At 41.5% G+C, this 26,826-nt stretch overlaps 1 protein-coding gene across 3 annotated transcripts in view; it reads right to left on the reverse strand.

Annotated features, from left to right (window-relative positions):
• Window positions 1-26,826, reverse strand: part of kcnj6 (potassium inwardly rectifying channel subfamily J member 6) — a 34,227-nt gene that overhangs the window by 6,129 nt on the left and 1,272 nt on the right. Inside the window, exons 1-3 of one of the 3 annotated variants that reach the window (XM_051121048.1) lie at window positions 12,822-13,110; window positions 12,572-12,705; window positions 8,445-9,363 (exon numbers count right to left, since the gene is read on the reverse strand). In XM_051121048.1, the coding sequence (XP_050977005.1) occupies window positions 8,445-9,363; window positions 12,572-12,705; window positions 12,822-12,894 (1,126 nt within the window). In that variant the 5' untranslated portion in view covers window positions 12,895-13,110. Of the gene's footprint in view, window positions 1-8,444; window positions 9,364-12,571; window positions 12,706-12,821; window positions 13,111-13,156; window positions 13,404-26,826 lie in introns of those variants that run through there. The other 2 variants (XM_051121049.1, XM_051121050.1) reach the window with 2 other exon arrangements.

The raw sequence follows: 26,826 nt of genomic DNA on the forward strand, positions 1-26,826 counted from the left end.
TGTGGGGACATTTGGTCCCCACAATGTAGCAAAAACAAGTCCACACACACACACACACACACACTGACACACATAAACTCTCTCTCTCTCTGGGCAATTTTAGCAATCTCTATTGAGATATTTCTGCTCAAATAATAGAAGACATAATTTTGCTAAAATATTTTTCATTTGAATGTTGAAGAACTTCTCATAACGGCAGTATTAAGAGTATTTTGCATAAGTATTGAACGTAAAAATGACAAACTAAACCATCATGTTTATGTAGCGCTAAGCATCTTAAAACCCATGAGTGTCGGTCCTGTGCACATCTAGAGGTGCTGGAACAAAGCTTTCTGACTCTTTTTCTCCTTCCTGACAAAACCCTTTGAACACAGAGCGCTGAGGCCATCTGGTGGTCAGAATGATGAAATGAACCTATTACACAACACTCTTCTTGAACAATGAATTTGAATTTATTAACAAAAAATTCAAAGTGATTGAGTTGTTTGGGTATGTTAGCCCTAAATATTACTAAAAATATGTATTATTTGTATTTGTATATTATTGTGTTGTGTTTATATACATTGTAACATTCATAAATATTGATGTTGGAAAACAAGATCAGTCAGTTAGCATCATGTCAGCTTGACTGAAGACTAAATATTAGACTGCAAACACTCATATGAGCTCAAATCTGAGCAGTCGCATGAGCAGAGAGGTCATTCTGTTCGTGTGGCTTTAATCAACTCACACTGAGTGAAAAGCTTCATTTGTGCCAAACGGCTGCTTTGTGTGAATGTTTGAGTCGCTTGAATGTGATGACGCTGAGCTGAGAAGGAACTCGTGCGTTCTTTCTATCTTGTTTACAACGGTTTCCTGATGATCTCAGCATACCGCGGTGAAATGACTCAGATAACGAGTGAAGAACGTGTGTGTGCGTGTGTGTGTGTGTGTGCGTGAGAGCTGGTTAGAACAACAAACGTTCACCATATTTGATCGTGATAGACGTACAGTCTGTTCTAGTTGTGTGTTGACCAGTGAAAGAAACACTGAATTCCCAAAAATCACACCATGGATATAAAACTCATTAGTATGGCGCTTTCATTCCAGAGAAAGTATAAAGTGATAAAATACTGCGCTGAACGTTAAGAATCTGTCAGATGAATCAATGTAAATGTAGAAAGCAAGGATGTGATGGAGAAATTTAAGACAGAACAAGTCCTGTTCTATTAAATACGGAACAAATGTGTCGACGGGAACACTGAGCGAGAGTTCAAAGGTCACCGTCTCCAGTCACAATCCAAACACTGGGAGAGTGTCACATCTGTGAGCGCGTCTCGTGTGCCGTTCCCTCGGAGCTCAGAAACAAACGCAACACGCAGCCCAGAGGACAGGCGCACCACAGCACGCTTATATAACGCGTGTCTCAGAGTCTCGCTCTGTCGTGTGGAATCATGGCGGGAGCTGCATCACGCAGCTTCAGACGGCCGTTTCATCAGCCTCCGCTGAATTACGCTCGCCTCAACGCATTATCTGCGCTCGTGAGCCGCCGCCGCCGAACACACGGAGTCCGTCAGCGAGAGCGCCGCGCTTTTATTTGATATACGGTTTGCTGGAGAACTTTCATTCATCTGGTGTGAGATAACGCTTTAAGCCAAATCCCTGCGTCCTGCGCTGGTGTCGCAGGTGAGACGCGTTCACTGCGCCACTGTTATCAGCAGACAGCAGCCTGTGCTCATGAAACCACCGCCGCGGCCCTCGAAATGAGCTCTAGTGCGGCCGCAGACCCACACGTACAGAGACACTCGCGCACATTCACACTCACACACGAATAAATGCTTGCACACTCATACCATGTACACATGCTTGCACATTTACATGCTCACACACATTCACACACACATGCATACATGCTCACACACGCTTTACAAATACCCACATTCACACACACTTTCACAGTCACACACATGCTCACAGACTCACACACACATTTGCACACTTGCACACGCTCACACATGCATAAATGCTTGCACACTCGTAACGTGTACACACGCTTGCACATTTACATGCTCTCTCTCACACACACACACACACATTTACAGACTTGTACACACTGACACACAAACATTCAAACACATGCATACATGTTTGCACACTCACATATGCTCACGTGCTTGCACACTCTCACACAATAACAAACACACACATTCACATCAGCTCTCACATGCTCTCACACACATTTGCACACTTGCACATGCTTACACACACATAAATGCTTGCACACTCATACCATGTACACATGCTTGCACATTCACATGCTCACACATTTACACACACTTGTACACACTGACACACAGATTCAAACACTCTTACACAAGCTTGCACTCTCACACAATCACAAACACTCACATTTGCACACACTTTCACACGATCACACACATGCTCACAAACTCACACATCTGCACACTTGCACACACACACACAAATGCACAAATGCTTGCACACTTATATTATGTACACACGCTTGCACATTTACATGCTCTCACACTCACAAACGCTCACACATGGTTGCACACTCATGCACTCAATCTCACAAACACTCACATTTACACACGCTTGTACACACAGACACGCTCACACACACTCACATATGCTCACACACGCTTGCACACTCTCACACAATCACATTCATTCACACTTGCACACGCTCACACACACACATAAAAGCTTGCACGCTCACTCACACTCACACATTTACTTGCTCTCACACACACACTAACGCTCACACATGGTTGCACACTCATGCACTCAGACTCTCACATTCACACACACTCTTACACATGCTCACATGCTGACACACACATACGTACCCCTGCACACTCACATACGCTCACACACACATGCATACATCCTCGCACACTCACACACACACACACAAACGCTCACACAAGCTTGCGCACTCACGCTCACACACACGCTCGCACATACTCATTGTGCCTCAGGACACGACACAGAGCCGCTGCAGATCCTACACAAAGAGCAGAACAATGTTAAAGCGGAACGGCGCACACAGAACGCGTCCCTGTCGACATGTGTCTTCAAACGACACGTGTCCCCGTGCGTGTTCTCATCGCCATGGCAACAGGTCAGCTGTGAACATGCCACCAGCTGTTCCCGTTCCCCAGTCATGCCCTGAGCACCCTCGACCTCACCGCCAGCTGACAAACCGCTGCCTCTCGGCGACACGCGCGTGCGAGCGACATCACAGCTGCATCAGAGCACTAGAAACGCAGCCGTGAGCGACGCACCAATTGCACAATAAGATGACGTGCGAGTAATCCTGAAGAACACTTCTCTCTCTAGGAAATGCATCTGAAAGTTCAAATGCACTGCGCTCGAGCTAACGCGGCGCCTATGTCTGCAGCTCTGGTGTAAACTAAAGATGAGGATGGCTTAAAATCCTCAAAGAGGAAACAAGGCCCTCGCTGTGCGTCGTGATCCGGTTTGTTGCACCGCGCACGTGGCCCTGCGCTCGCACGCTGCTTCACGGTGAACAAGAGAAAGAAGCTGCGGAGAATCCTGGTGCAATCATGACAGATCAATCGCGTGCGGCTGCGGCCGCCATCATAATAACACTAGTAATCATAATAACAGTAACACTCCGGCGGCGCGGTTTAGATAACGTTGTTATATAATGTCAGTGGGCTTTCCTAATGCTGCGCCATCGCCATGGCAACCGCACTCACAAACCCTCAAAATAGCATCACAGTTGCAGCGAAAGCAAACGCGCTGCTTTTTTTGTCTAATTGTATCTAGAAGATCCTCCATTTCAGCAGCATTTATGAGCGGCTGCGTGACGTGACTTTCCTTTTTTTCTCAAGACTATTTTAAAGCTCAACTGGAGCTCTCAGAAAATGAGACACTACATGGCCTTACTACTGAAAGGACTAATGAAAACAGTCTCAAAGGTGATTAAAAATGGTGGAAAGCATCAAAGAAATGAGCAACTGACACAAGGATAGCTGAACTGACAAAGCACAGTCACACTGAGGAGTTTCCGTCCTCTCTTTCCTTATATATCGTGTGTTTCCTTCTCGAGCGTCAGCGAATGCTGTGTGTGAGTGTCTCGTTCGTCTTCGGCGTGAACAGATGGATCTCAACATCGTACATTCACTGCTGGGAAGAGCTCAAATGTGCAGAAGATGCTGGAAAAGCAAAGAATGTGCAGAGATGCACAAAACACACCATCAGAAGATGGAAACGTCCCAACACGATCATCTGTGTTAGTTCAGCAATGATTGCGTCCGAGGAATAGATGGAGAAAAAACAACTAAAACCATTTTTATGATCCCTCTGATTTTTTAAATTATAAACACCTTGCAGATTTTTATGACTGTATTTAGGCTAAACTCTTGACTAAAGCGTCAGGCTTCACTCTGACCTGTGAAATATACCCTGATAGCACACGTACATCACGGAGACGTCTATTTGACGTCTGCATTTACATCTGCAAGACGTCCCGGATGCACACGTACATCTGCAAGATGTCTGTTAAAGATCTCTTGATCTGGAAAGCATCTGCTGTGTACAAATGTCTGGCAGACGTCTGTAAGATGTCAGTTTTACATACATTCTGAGCTATAAACATCTTAAAGACATCTAATGGACGTCTATGTGACATCTGATAGGAAACGTCCAATAAACTACGTAAAAAATACATCTGTCAGATGTAAATGCAGACGTCAAATAGACGTCTCCGAGATGTATGTGTGCTATCAGGGGTATTATTTAGAGCGATTGGATATTGGACATTTTCTATCAGATGTCAAATAGACGTCTGTTAGATGTCTTTAAGATGTTTATGATTTAGAACGTATGTAAAACTGAGATCTGAAAGACGTCTGTCAGACACAGCAGATGCTTTCCAGATCAAGAGATCTTTAACAGACGTCTTGCAGACGTACGTGTGCTATCTGGGTAGAAATCTGCACACTACACACTCCACCTTTCTCTTCCTGCTTTAAAGTCACCATGAAAACAAAACTGATGTTTCATATGTTTTATGGAACATTGCAGTGTTTATTATAAATGATATATCTGTGTGCATCATTCTGTTTTAATTCATGCCTTTATAATCTTTTCTTAACGTCCCCTCATAACGATATCTCATCTCTTCCCTGTTCCTGATTGACAATATCATACTTTTTTCTCGCTCGAGTTGCCCATTCAAGAAAAGCAGATCGCAACTTCTGTTTCATGTCGACTTGAAGGGTGACGCTTCATGACGGCGACTGTGACTGACAGACGGACCGTGAGCAGCAGAGCGCATGAATGATTAAACTGCTTTATTAAACTCTTTTCTGCCCAGTTTGTGTTTGCGTGTCTAATCGAAGAGATCGAATACAGCCAGCGTACATTCATCTCCACACTGCCGCAAAACAGACCTGCAAAGCACCAGGTCAGTCTGAGCATCACTGCAATGAAAGAATCAAACGATGAAGCACATCCTGACAGGATCGGTGTCAGTTCTGTTGTGTGTCACGCTAATCTGCAAATGAAACTGGAAGAGCAAAGGCAGTGTGAGACGGTCAGTGGTCTTCTAATGGTGTTACGTCAGCAAGCGTCACTCCGGCCGTATCACACACTCATCTGAACCGATCGCAGCGCTTCTACAACCGAGTGCCTGTCACAACGAATCTCCGACTCACTTCCACCCTCACACATCCCGTCAGGAGCTGCTGAACCTTCAAGGGAACTTCACGGATCACATAAAAGGGAAAAGAGCCGATGAAATGATCATGCGAGACTGAAGCTCAGATTCTTTAATGATCCACAGACACACGAGGTCACGTCGCGCTCATCTATCGTGTTTCCAGTACTGGACTCCAGTGGGATTTCTGGGATGTTTCCCAGCACACAGAGCATTTATAAGCTGCTGTGTATTGATCTTGTACTATATTTATATCATGAGTCCTGATGTGAGCTCAGAGTCTTTCTCTTAGGATGCCGTTAAAGGGAGCATTCACATGAAAAAGTAAAAACATTGCCATTTACTGAAAAATGTAGAAAAATATCTTCATTTGAGTTTTGAAAATGGTTTGGAATGACATGAGGGTGACGGTGGGTTCATGTATTAATGTGAACTGCCCCTTTAAGGTCATGTGACACACTTCTGCCACACGCCGCCTTCACTGGGTTTGTCTTTCTAGCTTTATGACCGCCGCGTCTGTTTTATTATCTAGCTGGACGGTGACGACCAGAGATAGGAGGTTTACTATAAATGCATTCCAGTTCAACTCACTAAAATATAAGCCGTAACCTAACTCAAATACCACAGTCTGACTGGTTTGGGCATGTATGCACGTTGAGCTGCTTCATCGTTTAGATTGAGGCGTTCTAGTAGAAGTGTTTAAATCAGAATGGCTTTATAAGAAAAATAAATTCAATATTTATTTTTGCTAGTAATCCTCATGTACCAGTAACATGATCACATCTGTTCTAAATGTTACTGTAACACACCATTTACCTCCTTAATATTGTGATAACGCAGTCACAAGTTTTCTGTCAGTACAGTAGTACTGTAAAACCCAACAAGTTAACTTAAACCATCCAAGTTTAAAAAGCAATACTTGAGTACTTTGAGCTTAATCCAATAAAAAGAATATTTCTCTATAATAAACCACACTACAAATTCAACTATTCATGTATCTGAAATTTCACTGTATTGAATAAAAACAGCAAAAGTAGACATATCAAATTACCTTACATTTTTGCAGCTAATTCTTACCTAGCAATAGCCCACATATCTCATGCTTTGGTCAACATAACCTCATGCTCAGATCCAACATGGCAGAACTTTAAACTGCAATATATTCTCTCCCTGTGCAGTCTAAAGCAAAGGATGCTGGGAATTCTGCCTCTATAATCACTTATGGAGTCTTTTTTTCTATTCAATGCAACAAACTAAAGCTCAAATCAATGCCAAGGTGAGGGGTTCAATTCCTAGGGAATGCATGAACTGATTAAATGCACACCTTCAATGCAATGCTTTGTAGTCGTTTTAAACAAAAGCGTCTGATAAATGCATTACCTGTAAATATAATCTTTGAAGTATAGGAAGTTCATCGGACTCAAACATTAGATCATGTCTAGCAATGCCATGTTCACAGGTTCAATTCCCAGGAAATGCAAGAACTGAACGAATGTATACTTACAATGCATTGCAAATGGTTTTGGATAAAAGCATCTGCCAAATGCATTATATGTAAATGTAATATCTGAATGCAAACTGTAATGCATGTCTAGCAATGCCAAGCTCATGGATTCAGATAGTTGCTTTGGGTAAAAAGGCCTGTCAAATGCATTATGTAATTTAATTGTTCAGTGCAATGAACTTCCTATAGTTCAAACAGTAAAGCACGTCTCTAGCAATGCAACGGTCACAGGTTCGATTCCCATGGATTGCATGAACTGAACAAATGCACATCTTCAATGCAATTGCCAAATTCATTACATGTAAATGTGATCTCTGAGTGCAAACACTGGAGCATGTGTCTAGAAATGCAATAGTCATGGGTTCAGTTCTGAGGGAATGCAAGAACCAATCCACTGCATAATGCAAGCAGATAAAACCAAACCACATGCATACCTGCAATGCAATGCTAGAAATGTTACTTGCCAGGCAATGTAAAATCATTTACATGTAATGCATTTGGCATGTAAATTTATTCTCCAAGTGCAAAAACAGTGGATGGTCATGTCAGGGAATCTAGAAATGCAATGGTCACTTTGGGTTCATTTACATGTAATGCATTTGGGGAATGCAAACAGTGGAGCATGTCTCTAGAAATGCAATGGTCATGGGTTCAATTCCAAGGGAATGCAAGAACCAATCCACTGCATACCTGCAATGCAAGCAGTTTTGGATAAAAGTGTCTGCCAAACACATTACATGTAAATATAATCTCCGAGTGCAAACAGTGGAGCATGTCTCTAGAAATGCTATGGTCATTGGTCGATTGCCAGGCAATGCATGAACCAATCCACAGCACACCTTGCAATGCAGTGCAAGCAACTTTGGATAAAAGCATTTGCCAAATGCATCACATGTAAATTTATTCTCCGAGTGCAAACACTGGAGCATGTCTCTAGAAATGCAATGGTCATGGGTTCAATTCCCAGGGAATGCAAGAACCAATCCACTGCATACCTGCAATGCAATGCAAGTTACTTTGGGTAAAATCATTTACATGTGATGCATTTGGCAATCTCCAAGTGCAAACAGTGGAGCATGTTTCTAGAAATGCCATGGTCATGGGTTTGATTCCCAGAGAGTGTATGAACCAATCCAATGCATACCTGCAATGCAATGCAAGTGACTTTGGATAAAAAGCACCTGACAACTGCATAACATGTAAATGTAATCTCTAAGTGCAATGAAATGACTGTAGGTTTCAGTGGCGTACCTGTGGCCTCCACCATGCCCTCCAGGATCACCACGATCTCCAGCTCCTCCTGGGCCAGGTGCTCTTTGGAGATCTCCCAGAAGGGGCTGTGCTGATTGATCTCGTGGCAGATGATGAGCGGAGACACCAGGAAGAGCCGGTCGTCTCCTGTGTCGTAGCCCACGTTCATGTCCGTCTGATTGAGAGGGATGAACTCTCCCTCCTTGGTCTGTTTGGACTTGATCAGTTTGGCTCTAATGGACGCCTCCACGATGTGCGAGTTCCGAAGGTCTCCGACGCGAAACATCAGACAAAGCCGGCCGTCGCGCATGGAGATGACGGCGTTGGTGGAGAACACCAGAGTCTCGGCGCGCTTCTTGGGCTGCGAGATCTTCACGAACATGCAGCCCACCATGAAGGCGTTGACGATGGAGCCCAGCACCGACTGCACCAGCAGCAGCACGATGCCCTCGGGGCACTTGTCGGTGATCACCCTGTGGCCGTAACCGATGGTCGTCTCCGTCTCTATCGAGAACAAGAACGCAGACACGAAGCCGTTGAGGTTGTTGACGCAAGGAGTCCACTGGTTGTCCCCTATGTGCTCCAGGTCTCCTCGTACGTAAGCGATCAGCCACCACATGAAGCCGAAGAACAGCCACGTCACGGTGTAAACCAGCACGAAGATGAACAGGTTGAACCTCCACTTGAGGTCCACCAGCGTGGTGAAGATGTCCGTCAGGTAGCGGTAGGTCTCCCGCACGTTTCCGTGGTGCACGTTGCACTTGCCGTCTTTGCGGACGTAGCGCTGGATCTTCTGCTTGGCGCGCTCCCTGTCCTGCAGCGGTTTGGGGACGTCGTCCCGCGCCTGCTTGGGTAGCTTGGGCTGTCGAACCGTGACGGTGCTCTCGACATCCTGCTCCATCTGGACTTCTGGAAGGTTCTGGAAGGAGAAAGAGAGAGAAAGAGAGACGGGATCAGTGAGCGGCGACGAGCATGTCTGGGCCTGATTACCTGGAGCCGCTGTGAGCCCATCAGTCCTCAAAACACAGAGCATCACCGAAGCCCATTTACCTCCATCTGTACTGCACTATAGCATCATATCAGAGTGCTACGAGAGTTTACGGGGCTTTAGGTTTGGCTCGATGCCACAATTTTGGCAAACAAACAAGCAGCCTCAAAAGAAAACTGAATTAAAGGAGAAGTTAGAAGAAGAAGAACAAAAATGTACAGATAATGTACTCACCCTCTTGTCATCCAAGACCCGTGTCTTTCTTTCTTCAGCCGATAAGAAATTGTTTCTTGAGGGAAAAATTTTAGGAATGTTCTCCATATAATGGACTTCAGTGGTGCCCCCAAGTTTGAACTTCCAAAATACAGTTTAAATGCAGCTTCAAATGGCTCTAAACGATCCCACCCGAGGAAGAAGGGTCTTATCTAGCAAAACAATTGGTCATTTTCAAAACAAATTGACAAGTTTTTAACCTCAAATGCTCGTCTTGTCTCTGCGATGCGGATGTGAACTCTGTGTAATCTGGGTCAAAACAGTTAGGGTATGACCCAGTGTTTACAAAGTAAACATGCAAAGAACATCAAATGGTATTTACATGACCTGCCCTAACTGTATTGACCTGGATTACACAGACTAAGCATGCGCATCGCAGAGACGAGACAACTCGAGCATTTGAGGTTAAAAACTATATAAATTGTCAATTTGTTTTGAAAATAACCCATCGTTTCGCTGGATAAGACCCTTCTTCCTCAGCTGGGATCGTTTAGACCCTTCGAAGCTGCATTTTGGAAGTTCAATCTTGAGGGCACCATAGAAGTCCACTATATGGACTGAAAATTCTATAATGTTTTCCTCAAGAAACAATTTCTTATCAACTGAGAAAAAACAAAGACATGAACATCTTGGATGACAAGGGGATGAGTAAATGATCTGTACATTTTTGTTCTGGAAGTGAACTACTCTTTTAAAAACAGTTTTATTAAGAGCACTACTTCAAACTTGGTGGTAACAAATGTGTGGTTTGTTTTCAAGCATAAACATATAAACAAGGAGTGTGTTTTTGTCAAAATGAAGCGTCCTAAATGAGAAAGTGCACTTGTGCAGCTCTACCATCACTGTGATCTCTGGCGTCTTTTGTGGGATACTGTACACTGGTGAACTCTGACCTCAAACGTTATTGTGTGTGTTCTGAATGTAATATCCCAAATAATAAAAAGCTGTCTTATGAATTTCTTATCTTTTGATATTTGAATGGCATTTTTGTCTTTACCTCAATATCCTCCTCCTCTTCAGAGACAGACAGACAGACAGAGCGACTCTGAAGACTAATTCTGGTGTCATCAGTCACTGGCAGCAGCAGACAACAGACAGACAGGTAATTCAATTGGCAGTGCATCTCAAACGTACACACACACACATACACACACACACACAAACACACATACACAAACTCACATGTAAAGCAAAGCAGCTGCTGTGTCTCCTCAAATAATGATTCTGTTTTTCTAAAGACACCATTATATACTGTAGAACAGAATAGAATAGAATAGATGGAATGGTGATTTTACAAGGCATATCAACTTGTTTAAATTCAATATTAAAATCCAGTGAGTGCACTGACGTGATGTCAGAGGAGTATTTCAGGAGTACTTGAGGAGAGTATTTTCGCACCAGGAAGAAAGCAACCACTTAGCAACACCCTGGTAACCACCCTCAGCATCCTGACATCATTTTTCTTGAGAACAGGTACAGGTGGAGCGTGACAGCATCGCCATGACGACGAGCAGGTGCAGCGCAGCGTCTGACTAATGAGATTATTGATCAGCTGATCGGCGAGTGACCTGTGGACTGAAGAGCAGCTGGACTGGAGGCGACTCTAACACAAGTGAATGAAATAAAACGACGCGAGGAGAGAAATGCGGCCCGACGTTCAGGAAAGAGACTCTGATCTCCAGTGACAGCACGTTTAAGAGGAAGAGCGGAAACGCTTTTAGAGAGACGGTGTCTGTCAATTCGCATGTCACTTCACGTCGCGCGCGTCGCCTTGAGCAGATACACAGCGAGCGGCTCACATCTCTGATTACTCACACACAATGGCCAGAAGAGTGTTGTCTGGTTCCCAGTGTTCTTCACATGCTCTTCACGGGATGACATTATGAACAAAACACAACACAGAGGATTGAAGAGGAACAAACCAACACTTCTTGTGTTTGTTGAAGTGTATAAACAGAAGGACAGACGGCACAGCTCAGTAAATTTCCATCGTTTATTACTCCAGCGTTGAAGTCACGGCGCTGTGAGAGTGAATGGAGATCACATGAGCTGAGAACACTAAAAAGTAAAGACGCCTGCGTCTGTGGGACGTTTCACACTCGCTGCGATTGTTTGATTCCATCTTCACACCTGTGCAGCGTTTGTCCCTGTAAACTTTACACGCACAGAACGTTTTCACAGCAGAACTCTGACATCACACAACCGCAACAGAAGTAGTGTGAAAGAGCCTTAAACGCTCACCTGTGTGTGTGTGAGATGACTTATTTACACTCTGAACTTCACACACACACACTGTGAAAGCGGTTGATTCTCATCGTATCGTGTTTCTCCCTCACTCTTACTAGCACTAATAAAGTAATTAATGGTTTAACTGCAGTTTAATTTTTTTTTTCATCTTATTTTGAAATATGTTTCACATCTCAGTGTCAGCATGCCTCCCAATATTTGTTTATTAAAAGGGTTATTTAGAATAAAACATCAAATTCAACACTACAGTTTTTTAAAATTAAAATCATAAAGAGAGTTAGACATTTGAAGCCTTTAAGGTGACCTTTGACCCATAATTATTTGACTGTCTCACTGTTTATTTATTCTGTCTAAACTGAGTACTGAGTATCTGAGTATTATTTCATATATCCGGCTTTACACGGTTAATTCAGCTGTAACCACTTCAGATGAAAGTATTGTATATGAAAGATTATATATTGTTTGGAAATGTTCAAGCACAAATGACTGAATTTCCTGAAAATGTTCCAGGTCACTTGAGAAAAGTGAATCCAGTGAGACGCTCAGTCGTGTGTGTGTGTGTCACAGATGTGTAAACATTTACTGATGTGATTAATTAACTCTCTCTAACGGCCGTCACCTGAGCCCAATGCTCTCTCTCTCTCTCTGTCTGTCTGTCCCCTGTTGAGTCATGTTCACATGTGTCTCTCTGCAGTGTATTTCCTGTTCCTGTCTCACTCTGGTCTGAGCGCCGTGTGTCTCGTCTCACTGTCACTCAAGAGAAAAACAGACGCGTTACGGCTCTGAATCCACGTGCACCTGCTCAGGATGAAAAGGAGTCGCAGACGTACAGGTGTGTCAGAACAGAACCGTGACAAGATTATATGAACCTGATAAAACAAGCCCATCTGTGCGTCTGTCTCTCTCTCTGCCTGTCTCTCCTCTCTCCAGCCATCGATCCATTAGCAAGCTGGACAACCTGCTTTACAACCCACAGGGAGAGAAAATTAACACACATACACTCACACACACACACGCCGATGTGTGCTTTAACGCCTCATTCAGATCCGCTCATATTTATTCACGGAATAAACCGCGTGCTTTGTGTCAGCGGACGGCCAAATGGACACGACATAAATAACATTGAACAAAACCTGAGAAAGACTCATATTCATGAAGCCATTGAGAAGACAAAGACTGATGCGAGAGACAATGAGCACATTACCATAGACGGACAGACAGACGGGCTGAGAGACAGACGGACTGGAGAGCAGCTGTAGTTGTGAGCGATGACGGCAGCGACGGCCCTCTGAGACACGGACGAGGTGTGAGCGCAATCCTCCTGAGAGCTGGAAAGGATCAACACGCGTTTGCAGCACATATTGATTGAGTCCAAAAGTAGCTTCAAAGAAAATCACCCCCCAGATCCGACGCTCCTTCTGATCTCAGTTAAAGCTCAACACATGATCCCACCACACATCACAGATGGAAACACGTCAACCTTCACACACAGAACGGACTGACATCTGTGTGAGACAAACAGACTGTTTCTCATGATCACACACACACACACACACATATACACACACCTGCCCACAGCACTGGAACACGGTCACTAAATACAACACTGTCTATTATTGGAAAACTGCAACTAACTAGAACACTACAACACTGAAACACTGTGACTAACAAGAACACAGTCACTCACTGGAATGCTGTAATTAACAAGAACACTGTCACTGGAACATCACTGGAACGCTGTAACCAACTAGAATAACTAGAGCACCATCACTCACTGGAACGGTGTAACTAACTGGAATAACTAGAGCGCCGTCACTCACTGGAACGCTGTAACTAACTGGAATAACTAGAGCGCCGTCACTCACTGGAACGCTGTAACTAACTAGAATAACTAGAGCGCCGTTACTCACTGGAACGCTGTAACTAACTGGAATAACTAGAGCACCATCACTCACTGGAACGCTGTAACTAACTGGAATAACTAGAGCACCATCACTCACTGGAACGCTGTAACTAACTGGAATAACTAGAGCACTATCACTCACTGGAACGCTGTAACTAACTGGAATAACTAGAGCACTATCACTCACTGGAACGCTGTAACTAACTGGAATAACTAGAGCACTATCACTCACTGGAACGCTGTAACTAACTGGAATAACTAGAGCACTATCACTCACTGGAACGCTGTAACTAACTGGAATAACTAGAGCACTATCACTCACTGGAACGCTGTAACTAACTGGAATAACTAGAGCACTATCACTCACTGGAACGCTGTAACTAACTGGAATAACTAGAGCACTATCACTCACTGGAACGCTGTAACTAACTGGAATAACTAGAGCACTATCACTCACTGGAACGCTGTAACTAACTGGAATAACTAGAGCGCCGTCACTCACTGGAACGCTGTAACTAACTAGAATAACTAGAGCGCCGTCACTCACTGGAACGCTGTAACTAACTAGAATAACTAGAGCGCCGTCACTCACTGGAACGCTGTAACTAACTGGAATAACTAGAGCACTATCACTCACTGGAACGCTGTAACTAACTGGAATAACTAGAGCACTATCACTCACTGGAACGCTGTAACTAACTGGAATAACTAGAGCACTATCACTCACTGGAATGCTGTAACTAACTTGAATAACTAGAGCGCAGTAACTCACTGGAACGCTGTAACTAACTGGAATAACTAGAGCGCCGTCACTCACTGGAACGCTGTAACCAACTAGAATAACTAGAGCACTATCACTCACTGGAACGCTGTAACTAACTGGAATAACTAGAGCACTATCACTCACTGGAATGCTGTAACTAACTTGAATAACTAGAGCGCCGTCACTCACTGGAACGCTGTAACTAACTGGAATAACTAGAGCGCCATCACTCACTGGAACGCTGTAACTAACTGGAATAACTAGAGCTTCGTCACTCACTGGAACGCTGTAACTAACTGGAATAACTAGAGCGCCGTCACTCACTGGAATGCTGTAACTAACTGGAATAACTAGAGCACTATCACTCACTGGAACGCTGTAACCAACTAGAATAACTAGAGCACTATCACTCACTGGAACGCTGTAACTAACTGGAATAACTAGAGCGCCGTCACTCACTGGAACGCTGTAACTAACTGGAATAACTAGAGCGCCGTTACTCACTGGAACGCTGTAACTAACTGGAATAACTAGAGCACCATCACTCACTGGAACGCTGTAACTAACTGGAATAACTAGAGCACTATCACTCACTGGAACGCTGTAACTAACTGGAATAACTAGAGCACTATCACTCACTGGAACGCTGTAACTAACTGGAATAACTAGAGCACTATCACTCACTGGAACGCTGTAACTAACTGGAATAACTAGAGCACTATCACTCACTGGAACGCTGTAACTAACTAGAATAACTAGAGCGCCGTCACTCACTGGAACGCTGTAACTAACTGGAATAACTAGAGCACTATCACTCACTGGAACGCTGTAACTAACTAGAATAACTAGAGCGCCGTCACTCACTGGAACGCTGTAACCAACTAGAATAACTAGAGCACTATCACTCACTGGAACGCTGTAACTAACTTGAATAACTAGAGCGCCGTCACTCACTGGAACGCTGTAACTAACTAGAATAACTAGAGCGCCGTCACTCACTGGAACGCTGTAACTAACTGGAATAACTAGAGCGCCGTCACTCACTGGAACACTGTAACCAACTAGAATAACTAGAGCACTATCACTCACTGGAACGCTGTAACTAACTGGAATAACTAGAGCGCCGTCACTCACTGGAACGCTGTAACTAACTGGAATAACTAGAGCGCCGTCACTCACTGGAACACTGTAACCAACTAGAATAACTAGAGCACTATCACTCACTGGAACGCTGTAACTAACTTGAATAACTAGAGTGCCGTCACTCACTGGAACGCTGTAACTAACTGGAATAACTAGAGCGCCGTCACTCACTGGAACGCTGTAACTAAGTGGAATAACTAGAGCGTCGTCACTCACTGGAACGCTGTAACTAACTGGAATAACTAGAGCGCCGTCACTCACTGGAACGCTGTAACCAACTAGAATAACTAGAGCACTATCACTCACTGGAACGCTGTAACTAACTGGAATAACTAGAGCACTATCACTCACTGGAACGCTGTAACTAACTGGAATAACTAGAGCGCCGTTACTCACTGGATCGCTGTAACCAACTGGAATAACTAGAGCACTATCACTCACTGGAACGCTGTAACTAACTGGAATAACTAGAGCACTATCACTCACTGGAATGCTGTAACCAACTGGAATAACTAGAGCACTATCACTCACTGGAATGCTGTAACCAACTAGAATAACTAGAGCGCCGTCACTCACTGGAACGCTGTAACTAACTGGAATAACTAGAGTGCCGTCACTCACTGGAACGGTTTAACTAACTGGAATAACTATAGCACTATCACTCACTGGAACGCTGTAACTAACTGGAATAACTAGAGTGCCGTCACTCACTGGAACGCTTTAACTAACTGGAATAACTAGAGCACTATCACTCACTGGAACGCTGTAACCAACTAGAATAACTAGAGCGCCGTCACTCACTGGAACGCTGTAACCAACTAGAATAACTAGAGCACTATCACTCACTGGAACGCTGTAACTAACTGGAATAACTAGAGCACTATCACTCACTGGAACGCTGTAACTAACTGGAATAACTAGAGCACTATCACTCACTGGAACGGTTTAACTAACTGGAATAACTATAGCACTATCACTCACTGGAACGCTGTAACTAACTGGAATAACTAGAGTGCCGTCACTCACTGGAACGCTTTAACTAACTGGAATAACTAGAGCACTATCACTCACTGGAACGCTGTAACCAACTAGAATAACTAGAGCGCCGTCACTCACTGGAACGCTGTAACCAACTAGAATAACTAGAGCACTATCACTCACTGGAACGCTGTAACTAACTGGAATAACTAGAGCACTATCACTCACTGGAACGCTGTAACTAACTGGAATAACTAGAGCACTATCACTCACTGGAACGCTGTAACCAACTAGAATAACTAGAGCGCCGTCACTCACTGGAACGCTGTAACCAACTAGAATAACTAGAGCGCCGTCACTCACTGGAACGCTGTAACCAACTAGAATAACTAGAGCACTATCACTCACTGGAACGCTGTAACTAACTGGAATAACTAGAGCGCCGTCACTCACTGGAACGCTGTAACTAACTGGAATAACTAGAGCACTATCACTCACTGGAACGCTGTAACCAACTAGAATAACTAGAGCGCCGTCACTCACTGGAACGCTGTAACCAACTAGAATAACTAGAGCACTATCACTCACTGGAACGCTGTAACTAACTGGAATAACTAGAGCGCCGTCACTCACTGGAACGCTTTAACTAACTGGAATAACTAGAGCACTATCACTCACTGGAACGCTGTAACCAACTAGAATAACTAGAGCGCCGTCACTCACTGGAACGCTGTAACCAACTAGAATAACTAGAGCACTATCACTCACTGGAACGCTGTAACTAACTGGAATAACTAGAGCACTATCACTCACTGGAACGCTGTAACCAACTAGAATAACTAGAGCGCCGTCACTCACTGGAACGCTGTAACTAACTGGAATAACTAGAGCACTATCACTCACTGGAACGCTGTAACTAACTGGAATAACTAGAGTGCCGTCACTCACTGGAACGCTGTAACTAACTGGAATAACTAGAGCACTATCACTCACTGGAACGCTGTAACTAACTGGAATAACTAGAGTGCAAGACATGCTTTATATTAAATGTCGCTCATAACATCTTACATTTGTATCAGTATATGTAAACATTAGAAAGTCACATCAGTAATTCCATGTCACATAAACGTTTGTCCTACAGAAACTGTTAAACATTGCTGATGAAGAGCCATCGCATACATGAGTGTCAAAAGGATGTAGCACAAAAGAATGGAAGTGCAATAATTCTGACTAAATACATTTTGCTCAAATATTCTGGATCTAAAAGTGGAAGCTGCATAAACACTCCGGACAAAAGTCTCTGCTGAATGCATGAATGTAACTGTACAAGACCAACAGTATAGAAACCATCATCATCAGGACCAGTGCAGAATCACAGCAGGTGTCTTCATTTATAACTCCAGGAGGTACAAAATGTACAAATAAAACAGTGATTAACAATAAAAACACTCCAATACAAACAGGAAATCTGAAACAACCAATAACAGTTAACACAGTTACGCACAAACACTGACAACACAATTACAGCGCTCAGAGCCGCAGCTTCACCAATGCGGCATTTCAGCGGTTGAGCGACGCAGTCTGATCACAGCACCACAATCCACTACATACAGTGGATCTACACCATCACTGAACTCCATCAAACAACAGTCACTGAATATGGGTAACTAAACAGTTGTTGGTCCCCACTGATTTCCACAGTATGGAAAAATACTACAGAAATCAATGGAGATCACCAATATCTTTAGTGTTCAACAGATTAAAGAAACTCATGGAAGACTGGCTGGATATAAATGACGACAAGGTGAACTATCCCTTTAAAGGCGTCTCACTTGGCTTCAGTGACGTAACAAACACATTGATATTCAGCCTGTGACCTCTGACCTTTCAGTCAACAGCACACGTTGTTGTGAGAGTTCACAGTTCACACTCTCACACTCTCACAGGAACCTGATGAAGAATCACTGAATAATGGTGTCACTACGGACAGAAGAACGGCTTCCTGCGAGCTGAACGAGCCGCTCTCGTCACAGAGGTGTTTGCAGAACACGGCCGTAATCACTGTGCAAACACACACACACCTGAACACACAGCAGCTCACCTGAGCCTCGTGCGTCTGAGGGACGCTGGGTAATTCACACACCGCCTGACTCAGCACAAACGCACTGGAAACGGCTGTCAATCGCGCTGCTTCTCGTGACGCACGCGTCCATCACGGCGCACCGCCGCGTCTCTGGATCCTCTCAACGTTAAGTCTATTTCTGGCATTGATAAACAGCTCGCTCTCCCTCAGTAGGTCACTGCGAGCATGGGCTGCGTTAAATATTTCATATTTCTTCAATCTCGCTGGGCTTCTGGTGCAGAACCAGCATCACGGTGGGCTGGAGGAGATCTGTGGGCGGCGCGAATAAAAAAAAAAATCCAAAAACTCACAGGAGCGTCGACATCAAGAATACAAGAGCACATCTTGAGATGATTGACAAACGCCACTCAAACGTGTGAAACACCGAAGCATCTTTAAAACACAATTCAGATCACACAACATTTAGTATTGTTGCAAATTAGAGTGACTTTGTGCATGTCATCTACTCTCAACATCTACACCTAAAATCTTAGACAATACATCATCAAATATACATTATTACACCTTTCTGTGTAACACATTTGATGCAATTCATACCTTATTTATGATTCACAGCAAGAGCAAATCTAAAGAGCAATCATGACCAATGGTTAGATTAAAAACAACAACAATAATAATTCTGACCTAACCTGAATAAGTGTGTGTTTGTACCTACACGACCATATTTTGGGAGCAAATTTGTATCCAGAAATTAGCTAAACTGTACAAAAGCATATTCTGGGAAAGTCCTTATTTGTCAAAATGATATAAAATTACATAAATTAAGATGTAAAAATGCAGAAAGGTTTCTGTTAGTGTCAGTGCACAAGTGTTTTTATAACTTGTCGAACATACGAAAAATTCTATGTAATGAGTAAACGAAAAAGCAGCCTGAGTAAAACGTCATCATCAGATTTCATTATAATATGTGACCCTGGACCACAAAACCAGTCATAAGGGTCAATTTTTGAAATTGAGATTTATACATCATTTGAAAGCTGAAAAAATATTGTTAGAGTAGGTCAATATTTGTCCAAGACACAACTATTTGTAAATCTGGAATCTGAGGGTGTGAAAAAATCTAAATACTGAGAAAATCACCCTTAAAGTTGTCCAAATGAAGTTCTTAGCAATGTATATTACTAATCAAAAATTAAGTTTTGATACATTTACAGTAGGAAAATTACAAAATATCTTCATTGGACATGATCTTTACTTAATATCCTAATGATTTTTGGCATAAAAGAAAAGTCAATAATTTTGACCCATACAGTGTGTTGTTGGCTATTGCTACAAATATACCCGTGATACTTCAGACTGGTTTTGTGCTCCAGGGTCACAAATGAGGTAAGATATGTTATTATTTGTAGCGTTAACATGAATTTTACGAATGCAGAGTTAAAGTGACACAAAAATAATTTACTCTGACCAGTTGTGATCACACAACTGAGATTTATTTCTGATATGAAAGTGAAAATGTCACACTGAGTGTGATTTTTGCTGCTCGCGCTGAAATCAGTGTCACATTTCAGGGAAAAACAAATGCAACATCACCATTTTACATTCAGCGTTCACGAGGCCCGTTCGACGCTCGGCGCACAGATTCAGCGATGCGTTCTGTACGGTCAAATCCTGGTGACCTGAAGAGTTTGAGCACGTTTGCCGTGTTTGGTGGAGGAGGGAATTTTTCCTCTCTCTCTCTCTCCCTGGGAAACATGAGCCATCATCGCCATGGCAACACACGGCTCAATCCGTCAGCCGCTCACAATGGCAGATGCACAATGTGCCAAGTGAAGTGGCAGCGTTCTGCAGCGTTCAGCCTTCTAGAACCGTTCGTCAAACCTGCCCATCTAGAACCTCGCAGAAGGAAACGAGCGGTTCGGCCTCACATCTGCAAACCTGCGGGTCAAGAGCCTCTCTGACGCTCGCGTAGGCGTGACAATCAAATCCCATGGCATGTGCACGGAGCGCACGGAATAATTCGATCACGGAGAGTCTATGACCATAAGCAGCAGAAGATATGCGAGAACTGCGTCTCAAATAGACATTCATTTAATTAGGAGCTCATGCGTGTCATTAAACCAGCGAGGAACCTTTGAGTCGCTGACAAAATCTGAACGCATCGGACGCAACGGAAACTCCAGAACGAACCGCTGACGACCCACCGAGGCCACGAAGTTTTAGATTATGGGAGGCTCTTTCGGTTTAGGGACGATCCGCTCAAAAAGACCGAAACTAATAATGTCAGATCATAAAGAACAAGCTGTAAACTTCTCCTAATGTTGTAGTGTCAGACGTCAAGAGAATAATAACTTTACACTTTACACTTTAGCTTCTTCCTAAAATCAAATTTTACATACTGTGCATTTCTGGTTTAATTTATGATAAATCTCATATATGATCCACTGAATGCACTAGAATCTCCGGCTTTTCTACCAAATCCTTACATTTCTTTCACTTCTAATCACTATTTGTAATGTTTACTGGAATGGGTCTAAATATATATATAAAAGTTTTAGTAATTTTGTCTTGTTTTCCGTGACAAACATCTCAACATTCTTAAATTAAGATGCATTTACTTGAGAAGCAAACTGACGTAAGATCCCTAGTGAAAAATAAATATACTAAAATGCATTTAAAATAAATGTATTTTATGCTGAGTATACTACAAATACATTAACATTGTATGCATATAATAAAAATACCCTGCAATTGTACTTCTAGTATACTAAGCTGTTAAAGTCTGATAAATTGGAACAACTAATTTTGTACTTAATGCACTTTTATTGTGCGGAAGTAGTGCTGAAATCTAACTAAAGATACTAAACGTATATTTGATTGTGCTAAAGTGAAAGTAAGCTTTGTTTTCAGTAAAAAAAGTGTTTTTGCTTCAAACGAAAAAAATATCTGCCAATGGGTAGCAAAACTAATCTTAATTCAAAGGCAAAACAAGATTATTTTTCTTGTCTGACTGGCAGATATGTTTCTTATTTCAAGCAAAAACCAACAACAAAAATTCAGAAAAAAAGACTTAAGCAAGAAAATCATTTTTGCAGTGTATTATTTAAGTCAAAATTATGGAAAACACTTTGAAATATTACTTAGTGTTCCAGCGAATGAACATTTCTAATTATGGCGACGTGTTACATAATACAGACATATTTAACGCATCTGTAATATTACCAGCTTTAGTGTTTATTCTGGCCTGTTTCAGTAAGTTGTGAATGCTTTTCCACTGTTAAATATCCTGTGATTGACTCATGGTTAAGGGGAGAGCAGAATAATCTCTGCATTCAAATCTTTGGCTGATTGTTCACAGCTCAACAGAAGTTAAACTCCCATCGTTTATGAAAAAGCATCATTTGCTGTATGAAAAAGCTGGATATTTCAATAAATCAGTGTGGGCCTTTGTTCCAGATCATCAGCCGCAGCGATGGAGAGTTTGAGGTTCTGAAACTGAAGCGTTCGATTCCTGTAGGAGAGAAACCGGGATGAGCTTCAGTGAGCGTCAGGAGAACCTCTGAGAGGAGGAACAATGAAGCCCTGAAGTTTCACGTACATGAAAACTTACATGACTGTTACGCAACACTGGCACAATCACAGCCTGACCCAGCAAACATTTGGACGTGTAAGGATCGTTGAAAAGACGTCCCTCCGACACGTCCCGTCATGGTTGAAAAATAGTTCCAAAATGAAAATTGAACCGACGTCTTTGACGTTATCTGGACGTGAACTGCACGTCTTTTTCTGTGCGTCCCTGGACGTCTAAATGGGTCTTCTTCTGTATCTCTATACTATGTGTTAATTTATGTGTTAATATAATTTTAGTATATAAGCCTCTATATAAAATAGTCACACACCCATTCTGTAACATCGTGAAAAGGCAATCAGTTATGTCGTGATGTTTAGACACCTTAACTTACAAGTTCAAAAACGGTCCAAAGTCGGTCCAGTCAGACCTGAACGTCTACAAAACGTTTTAATCACGTGTACATTACAAACAATAAAACATTTTGTGGACTTAAGCAAGAAGTAGACCGTTCTAATTTACTACAACATATTTTGTGCATATTACATTTTTTTTCAAGGTCTTCCATTTGTTAAACAGCTACTATATAAACATGAAAATAGAAATAGTATAATGTAGTTAATTCTAAGCATGCACCAATTTTCTCAAAGCTTTACATTAATTTTAAGTAGCCATTATTCAAACAAGAACATAACCAAGGTAACGGATAAAAGTGAACACATATGTATATTTATAATCTTTTATTTATTTATCATTATTCCAAAATGTTTACTATCATTTTGTTGCTCCACAAGCACCTGCTCTTCCAGAAGCATTATTATTGTGGCAGTACTCATTTTTTTTAATTGAAACAGTTTTGCATTAATTTTAAACGGCTATAAATCAAACAAGTAAAAAACAAAAATACTGGATTAATGTAAACACGCATGTAAATGTCTCTCAAAACAGCTTATTTCTTATAACCACCGCCCCCAGCTCTTCCTGGAGCGTGCTTTAGGTGTTCCACCATTGATGCATCAATTTTGGAGTCTGTGGCAGTTGGACTCCACCTCTTCAGAGCATCTGAGGGAAGAGAGCATGAATATTTTAAGATATTTAAGAAACAAAATGGCAAAATTGAGTTAAATGACATGCACTTATTTTGAAAATGCCTTCAAGGTTATACAAATACATTTAAAATACAATGGAACAAGACTTTTTCAGTTTCATGAAAGAAGCATTAGTAACAAGTAAACAATAAGTATATGTTATTTTAGTCTAGAATAATCTTATGTCAATAAAAGATTTTCTGCATTAGATGTGTGCTAGTGTACATAAAAACAGCATTAGTCCACTGCCGCTTCAATATCTCTATGGTGCTCTTGAAATAAAGTAGATGTGTAACTGTGTGAACATGAACAGGACATTTCTGATAAAGACAGGTGGCCCTTAAATAAATAACGGACTAGGAACATGAAATTTTTTTTTTTAATGTCATAAGGCCAAAATTACCTTAAATTACATAGTACAAAGCTGTAGCTTTGAAAGTTGGCCACCTGCATTTGGCCTTTAAGTATTTGACAGGACTAAAAAAAAAATACTAAAAAAATACTAAAAAAAATAATTCAGTATTACTTCACTTCATGAACATTTTAACATATGGTCAATATTACAAATTAACAGTAGTGTGCATCATGGCAATGTTAAAATACGAGAGCCACTGACCTGCTTGTTTTCCAACTATCCATGCCTTACTCACTGCTGATTAGTAATGGATCAGGTGTGTTGTCAATCAGAAGCTGGAAGGGCAGGGACAGCTGGAAAACAAGCAGGGAAGTGGCTCTCGAGGACCAGGGTTGGCTATAAGTGAAGGTAAAGTAACAAGGCTGCTGTGCAATTTTACTGCATTAGTTACTGTCAAATTAGCTGGCTGTACTTTAGCTCTTGTTGAGCAATGACAGACATTGTAGCCTCTATATTTTTAACTGTATGAATTCTGATTCTGAGAAATGTATGTATTTATACATTAGGCTGTGTTGGTATTAAGGTATAATGTGTATAAAATAAGATGCGACAGCAAAGTTCTCACATACACTGGGGGGTCATCTGGGACTGGGATGGCAATGAAGCATTTGGGACTGGAGACAATACTATATAGACATTAAAAAGAAAAGTGTGAAAAGTAAGAATTTGAATGCAGTTACATTTTTTTTTTTTTTTAAAAGAGGACATCCTCTTTATGTGAAAGACACGACAAAAATTGCAATACCTTGTTCGGTTGTGGCACATGGCCTGACAGATGGCTGTTCGTTATGTGACCCTGCAAGACAAATCGCACTCTAATGTAAATTAATGAAGCACAAAAGACATAAAAATGCATTTAAAAATTTCACAGAAGTTAATCTTTTGAAATGTCTTCTAATGTTAATCTTACATTGTGGTTAGAGACTTTAACAGAGCAAATCTGAGCCAGAGCAAACTGCCTACCAAAACTGTTTCTACTGCCCAGTGTTTGTTTTCTCTACAATGACGAGGGGAACGATCATCTGAAAGTTTACTTAAGGTCTGATGTACTACTTACAATGACAACGGAATCGTGACCTGAACTGCACCCTTGGAGTGTCAATAAAGTGTCATTAACCTGTAATCATTTGATTAGTACTACAACATCTTAGAAGTGTCACTTGGACATTCAAATTCATAACATATTCTTCAAATTTTTCTAGATGCTGTAGCTGTTATTTCAGGGCAACATGGAGTTCTTTTAACATTTATTCTGTAATTGACAGGACTGCGTTTGTCTTGCCCTGTAACAGGGCAAAAAAGCAACTTTGTGGTTGTACACATTCGGATCATTAATTTTTTTAAACATTAGCACTTACACCTCAACATGTGTCCACGGGTCCACGAGTGTTGTTGACGTTGATGGTGTCATGTTGTGCATCCACTGTTGGAAAAAATAAAAGCAATAGAAATAAAGGACCACTTTATGGAATTTTGAAGATGTTTATAAAGATCCCTTAATCCCTTAAAGTTATATACACATTACCACACTGTGAAAATTAAAAGAAATTAGTAAACAATGTGTTATCTCCTAAGTTTATCTGAAATATTAGTTGGAGTAAAGTTTGGGTATTACCTAACAAATATCTCATTACAAACAAAATAAAATAAAATAAGTTTCATTTAAGATACTGCACAAATTTTACCCTGATAATTTGTAAACAGATTTATTGAAAATATAGATGTAAATTGTTCATTATGTACATTATACCCAGAAACGGTACCTCATATTTTCTGGCACTGTCAATACACAAAGAGGTTACAGTGGGAGGTTTCTGGATTTATAAATGACAAAGTGGTGTGTAACTTTCTTTTACTATACGAACATGTAATATGTGGCTCAGCCGTTGAAAAAATGAGGCTTACATTATCAATCACTTGATTAATTTACTTATTTACTTACTAATCGTTGCAAAATTCAGCAATTAGAAAACTTTTTTTTTTTTTTCTGTGGCACTTAAGGAATTAGATATTTATAAGAGGACCATAAAGGAGATTACAAACAAAAAAAGCTATAAAATCGATGTATTTATTCGGTACATTTAAGTTATTGTGGATTAGGAAGTCCTTTCATTTGATTGTGTTATTCTATACAAACATTTTGTGCATACCCTTGGCACTTAAGTTATGTATTTGTTGTTCAAGCATTATTTAAAAAAAAACTTAGCACACTAGCTAATTTTAGCCAAACTCAAACTACGTTTCAGTTGACAATGTGCGCATTATTTCTTCCTTTTCCTTCGTGTCAAACAAGTACAATTCGACCACATTAATAAAAAACTACAAAATGTACTTACCCACCAGTAGATTTTTAATAATTCGTAAAGCTTTGCAACACAAGGACGCGCTCTCCTCCTGGTTATGGAACGACAACAACGTGTTAAAGTTTTCTCGCGAGATAATGTATTGTATTGCGAGCTAATCTATCCCATCGCGAGATAATCTATCCTATCGCGAGATTTGTTACAACATCTTGGCAGCACAGTTTTGGCAATCTACACCCAACTCAGACTTCAAATGGTGACTGGAGATATTTGTTTTATATGAATATGCATAAACTTAAAATAATAAAATCGTATTGCAATTTAAGGAAAACGGGCAGAATTATGACTAAAATTCAGTGGCTTTGTAATCACCTTAACCACACAGCACTTTGTGAATATTCATTAAACAAGATGTAAATACAAATTACTTGTATTTCATTACGATTTCCTATTTTTATTTATTCACTTACTTACTCATTTTATTTTTAATTTTTAATTTTAATGGGTAATGCTTGACTAGACGAGGTCGTCTATTCGCAGCCTCTTAAAACTACTTGGGCCACTTAAATAAATTATTACAGTAATAATCAAGATGTAAGCACAATTTCTTTAGCATATTTCATACTGATT

Source organism: Labeo rohita, chromosome 10 (genome assembly GCF_022985175.1).
Source record: "Labeo rohita strain BAU-BD-2019 chromosome 10, IGBB_LRoh.1.0, whole genome shotgun sequence".
Taxonomy (NCBI): domain Eukaryota; kingdom Metazoa; phylum Chordata; class Actinopteri; order Cypriniformes; family Cyprinidae; genus Labeo; species Labeo rohita.